At 38.4% G+C, this 6,455-nt stretch overlaps 1 protein-coding gene across 2 annotated transcripts in view; it reads right to left on the bottom strand.

The window, feature by feature from the left end:
* LOC106881804 (O(6)-methylguanine-induced apoptosis 2) overlaps positions 1 to 6,455 on the bottom strand; it is a 64,823-nt gene continuing 58,368 nt past the window's right edge. The window contains exon 9 of one of the 2 annotated variants that reach the window (XM_014932318.3): positions 1 to 412. In XM_014932318.3, coding sequence (XP_014787804.1) covers positions 342 to 412 — 71 coding nt within the window. In that variant the 3' untranslated portion in view covers positions 1 to 341. Of the gene's footprint in view, positions 413 to 6,031; positions 6,103 to 6,455 lie in introns of those variants that run through there. The other variant, XM_014932319.2, reaches the window with a different exon arrangement.

Here is a 6,455-nt window from a genome sequence, read left to right as displayed (position 1 = left end):
TATGTTGGAAGTAATGTTTTTATAAAATGATAAAACATATATTTCTTAGATTTTTACCAAACTTTTGCCTGTAAATATATTGGAAATAATGTTCTCCAGAAGACTAGGCTGTACTTTCACGGTAAAGAAAAACAAACCTTATCTTTAGAACAAACATCCAGCTGTCGAAATTCCATGAAACCCTTCATAACCTGCTGTTATGATATTTAATAATTATTAACTCTCTTTTTTTTTTGTCCCTATTTCTCTCTCCTCTCTCCCCTCCCCACTCTCTCTAGTTTTCTCTTTGAATTTTTTTTTGTGTGTGTCAGTTCTTTTCTTCTCTTTCTGTTCTGATTTCTTTAAATCCACTTGGTGTCAATATTCAGATAGAAAGATTGCTTTTTCGGAGGATTAAACAGATAGTATGCAGCTGCAGATTAAAACAAAATTAGAATCAAGAAGTTATTGATTAACTAAATCTGAAAAAAAAAAAATGACAAATTAATTATAATGAAGTAAAGATTAAAGTATATACATATCAGGGTAACCCCATTTTACAGAGATGGAGTAGATGAAGTATTTTAAATGCTGAAAAATATATAAAGTGATGGGGAGGGGCTATAAATTTGGGTGGCTTTTGTTGCCTTCTGCAAGAAGCATGAACCATAAGAAGGTTAAGTGTCATGCCTCTGAAACAATGAAATGGATGTAGTGGGATTAATTAAATACACGACCCATGAAATGGTAGTGTAATTTAACATTTTCGCCATAGAGAATAATGTAAAATTTTTAATCAAGAATGGTTTCAAATTTTAGTACAAGGTCAGCAATTTCAGGGGAGGTGGTAAGTTGATTACATCAACCCCAGTTCTCAACTGGTACTCATTTTATTGACTTCAAAAGGATGAAAGGCAAAGTTGACCTCAGAAGAATTTGAACTCAGAATGTAAAGATGGATGAAATGTCACTAAGCATCTAGCCTGGTATGCTAACAATTCTGTCAGCTTGTTGACCTGTTCTATAAAAAAATGAGGCCTTGGATGACATAGGATGAAGTGACTGTGAGGTCCAGTTACAAGAGACTGAACTTCAGAAAGGAAATGACAAAGGACTGTAATTTATAGCAAAGTTCTGCGCTTGGAGAAGAACTGCCCAGTCCATGTACCAAGCCTTTTCTTATCTAGCATTTCAATGAAGAAAATTTAGAATAGATGATAGCAATTTTTTAAAATTTTCCTTATTGGTTCGAAATTCAAAACCCACTAGGAATGTTTTAACCTTTCATTTCCATGATAGGGCTAAAATGAATGCTATAATGTACAGTAATGGGGTTGATGTAATAAACTATAATAATTTTGCCTTCAGAAAAGAAATCATAATTATTTATTTCTTATAAGGTAGCAAGCTGGTAGAATCGCTAGCACGGCAGGCAAAATGCTTAGCGGCATTTCATCTTTCTCTTTACGTTCCAAGTTCAAATTCCACTAAGGTCAACTTTGCCTTTCATCCTTCCAGGGTCAATGAAATAAGTATCAGTTACATACAGGGGTTGATATAATCGACTAGTCCCCACCCACAAATTTCAGCCCTTGTGCCTTTAGTAGAAAGGATTATTATTTATTTCTTTGTATAATTAAAAAAAGATTTATTATCAAAAGTAATTAAGGTGGTGAACTGGCAGAATCGTTAGCATGCTGCTTAAAGTGCTTAGCAGTATTTCTTCTGACATTGTGTTCTGAGTTTAAATGCCATCAAGGTCAACTTTGCCTTTCATCTTCCCAGGGTTGGTAAAATAAGTACCAGTGGAGCACTGGGCTCAATGTAATCAACTACCCCACCTGCTCAAAATTTCAGACCTTGTGCTTATTTATATTTAAACATGATTTTTATCCTGGGTAGCAACAGTTATTTCCTATTTGCTTACCTTTAGAAAGTAAGAAAAATGGTTAATATTTCCTTCAAACTTTGCTTTTCTTACATTTATACTTGGTTTCTATGGCTGGATGCCCTTCTTAATGCCAACCACTCCACAGTGTACTGGGTGCTTTTTACATGATACCATTACTAGTGCTTATGTGGCACTAGTGTTTTTTATGTAGCACCAGCGCCCACACTAATGCTTTTTACATGACACTTTACATATGCATGTAAATATACATGTGTGAGTGTGAGTGCATGTATGTTATTGCCAGTTCTCCTGTTAGCATATCATTCATTTGTTTCATATTTTTAAAGCCACGTGGAAATTATATAAGAGATACTTCACTTGAAAACTAGGTAAGAATTAGTTATAGGAAAGTCATCCTTTTTGAGAAATGATTTACATGAGATATGGTTCATCATCAGGTGGGCTATACTACTAAAAATATTTGAGGCAATTTTTAATTTAGGCATGACATTCAGAAAGTCTTGTGGGCTAGTTTGTCCATGACCGACTCACAGCTTAATGAGTACTTCTCATGACACCAGCACTACTGGAGTCACCTTAACAGCTTGCAAAGCAGTTCCTTTCCCACGATGGAAGGGACAAGTGGCATATCCCACTACTGACTATTTCAATCTACAATTAGTCTTACACTCAGCTAAATGATGGATATATTCTGTAAGTGAAGTTGAGAACCTAAGTCTAAGGTTGAGGAAGAAAAGCCCATGAATAAAGATGCATTGCTTTACAAGGTTAACTGTAGCACCTATATAACAGGTGCTTAGTTGAATTAAAATGTGTTATATGCAATAAGAACAGTATTAAATTAAAACAGTCATCTATGTATCACATTTAATGTAAGTACTTCATTGAAACACCACAGTAAATTTGCCTTACAGCAATGTATTTACATTAAATATGACACATAGATGAATATTTTAATTTAATATTACTCTATTGGATATAAGAAATTTTTATTCAGCTGCATGGCTATTTACAATATCAGTGAATATGTTTCACTGTTTTCCTATATATGTTGGAGGTAACAAATCTTGTCTAAGCTTGTGGTTGGCTGTGAATACATGCCATTGACAAAGTCTAAAGAAGTTGAATGCATCTGACATTCTCTCTAACTTATGCTAGTACAATTTTCATTTTCCTCAGATGTATACTGTTTTTAAGCATAGCATGTCCTTAAGAGATGTTATTTATTGATGAATGTCATAGTAAATTTGCCTTTTAATAATGTATTAATATTAAGTATGATACACAGATGGTTCTCTCTCTCTCTCTGTATGAATGTCTGTATGTATATATATATATATATATATATATATATATATATGGGAGAATATACAAATAATAACAACAGACGAGGACAGGTGGTGTAAATAACAAAAGTATATATTAGTATGACGCTCGGGAATACGGAAAGTCTTTGACGTTTCGAGCTACGCTCTTCAACAGAAAGAATACGGAGACAAGGAGAAAAACATCCAAAGTGTATAGTATTATATATCTATCACGGCTAATCTTACCAATTGGTAAGATCAGAGGGAGCCGATATTGAATGAAATCTGGCGACTGCTCTATTATTGGAGGTGAAAGGACACATCTGGTTTACGGTTGCTGTGAAAAGATGATGAAACGAATCAGGTAGGGGATTTTGTTAAGAGTTATGTCCCTTGGTACCGAGACATCGCCACTGGGTTGGTTATGCTGTAAGTCGGTAAGAGCTATCATGAAGTGTTTGTGGGAATTGTGTGTGTCTTTTAGGTTGGTGTTCTTATGAAAAAGGGATATATGTAGTAGTACTGTATGTATCACTTTCACAGGGAGTGTAGGCATCCATTGCTGTGTTTTCTTTCTGTATTGGTTAAGGCTGTGGGTACTTTATGTGTGCCTGCAGTGTGTGTAGGAGTACAATGTGTGAGGGAGTTTATATTGGAGTTGGTGGGAAACGGCCTATTTGGTAGGTGTCTGCCATGTTGGGGCATGCATATTTGTATGTGGGTGCATTGGTGAATGCTCTGGTCAAACTCTTTGCTGGACTCCAGAGTACTAGTGGAGAGCCGAGGCTGGGGGACTGGTGACTGTAGGCATGATGAGGCACGCAGGTATGATAGGATGTACTCCCTTTCATGTGGGAAAGGATTAAACACTTCACCTCTGCTATTCAGGTAAATGCCTGGTTGCTCTTTAATATCGCTCTTTTCTCAGCAGGCATAACTTGTACTTCCTGCTGCTATTGAGATATGGTTTACATTTCTGCAGTATCTTCCACTTTATGTTGTACTTCGTAGCACTTTCTTTCAAAGACCAAATGTGCTTGGCCAGGGTGGTGGCATTGTGTCTCTCTGGGATGTTAAAGGGGGACTTGTGGTTGTTAAAGTGGGTTCTGAAGGGGCCTTCAGTTGCTCCTACATACTTTTGCATGTTTGGTGGCCCATTTAGTCTTATAGCTGTTACCTCTGCCTCATGTACGACAGTCTCCATGTTATAGTGGCTGTTCAGTGGACATGTTGTGTTACCCCTACATGAGCATCCTGCCTCTGTCTCAGGTGTGGGCCTACTTACTAAAATCTTTTTTACATTCTCAGAGTATACCTATTGAATATTTTGTTCAATCTATTTTTACAGAGGAAGTGCTTATCAACTAAGCGAAGAAAAATCTTACCTACTCGGATTTTAACATTTAAAGAGAAGGGCTGTGTGAACCACAACACTTTTGGGTATCACTTTCTCTTGGAGGGGTTAGGTTCAGGCATGTAACTAATCCTATCCTTGAAACCACTGGCAGCCAGAGCCTCATTACAGTATGAGGCGGCAGCACAAAAAATCTCTTTGCTTGAAGATATCTATTGACAGATATACAAGTGCATCTTTTGACTGACTTATGGACTTTTAGACAACTTACGTATATATATATATATATATATATATATATATATATATATATATATATATATATTAAGAATAGCCTGGGCAAAGTTTAGAGAGCTCTTACCCCTGCTGGCGACAAAGGGACTCTCACTCAGAGTAAAAGGCAGACTGTATGACGCATGCGTACGAACAACCATGCTACATGGCAGTGAAACATGGGCTGTAACTGCTGAGGACATACGTAAGCTCGCAAGGAATGAAGCCAGTATGCTCCGTTGGATGTGTAATGTCAATGTGAATACCCGTCAGAGTGTAAGTATCTTGAGAGAAAAGCTGAACATTAGAAGCATCAGTTGTGGCGTGCAAGAGAGACGATTGCGCTGGTATGGACATGTGGTGAGAATGGAGGAGGATAGCTGCGTGAAAAAGTGCCACACCCTAACAGTTGAGGGAACCCGTGGAAGAGGTAGGCCCAGGAAGACCTGGGCTGAGGTGGTGAGGCAAGACCTTCGTACATTGGGCCTCACCGAGGCGATGACTACGGACCGAGACCTTTGGAAATGGGCTGTGCGTGAGAAGACCCGGCAAGCCAAGTAAGATCGTTGCCAGTGCCCCTGGACTGGTTCTTGTGCGGGTGGCACATGAGATGCACCATTTTGAGCGTGGCCGTTGCCAGTACCGCCTGACTGGCTCCTGTAGGATTTTCGAGCGAGATCGTTGCCAGTGCCCCTGGACTGGCTTGTGCGGGTGGCACATAAAAGACACCATTTCGAGCGTGGCCGTTTTCGTGCGGGTGACACGTAAAAGCACCCACTACACTCTCTGAGTGGTTGGCGTTAGGAAGGGCATCCAGCTGTAGAAACTCTGCCAAATCAGACTGGAGCCTGGTGTTGCCATCCGGTTTCACCAGTCCTCAGTCAAATCGTCCAACCCATGCTAGCATGGAAAGCGGACGTTAAACGATGATGATGATGATGATATATATACACATATAAACTAAGTTGAACACACATACACAAGGTGTGTGTGTTGTTAGTTTGTTGGGGCAGCTGTGTTTTTAGGCATAAGAGAAAATATTCTCAATGCCCTTTTCCCTTATGGCTAAAAATGCAGCCACCCGATGCACTAACAACCTCATGTATGTGTGTTCAACTTTGTTTATATACCTTGAGCTACTTCTAATTCATATATATATATATAATAGAAAGACAATAAATATTAAAGACACAGGAAGAACACAGCAGGACAAATATGGTATTAGTTTAATGTCTCAATAGAGAGAGTATCTAAACATTTCAGATGGTAGTCCATAACTAGAAGAAAAGAAAGAAACAGTGAAGGACATGGAGAGTGAGAAAAATAGTGAGTGTATAAAAGAGGGAAAAAAGGAAGGAAGGCCACAGAAAGAAAGCAAAAGGTTGATACACAGACACAGGCCCATTGCCAGATTTTGGTGCTTGGAGATGCTTCAGAATATTCTGAGTGGGCACTAATTTGTATTGCAGGAAGACTTTTGTAAACTATTTTCTAAATCTGAGGGTGCACCATTGAATAGTGATGGAGCAGTGCCATCCAGTGCACCCTTTCCCTTAGCACACACACATACACACACGCAAAGTTTCTGTCAACAAAATTTCTCTTAAATGAATTTGGCTAATCCAAAGGT

Source organism: Octopus bimaculoides, chromosome 4 (assembly GCF_046866305.1).
Source record: "Octopus bimaculoides isolate indiv1 chromosome 4, ASM4686630v1, whole genome shotgun sequence".
NCBI lineage: Eukaryota > Metazoa > Mollusca > Cephalopoda > Octopoda > Octopodidae > Octopus > Octopus bimaculoides.
The sequence above is the reverse complement of the archived record's forward strand: the minus strand, read 5'-3'. Positions and strand labels throughout refer to the sequence as shown.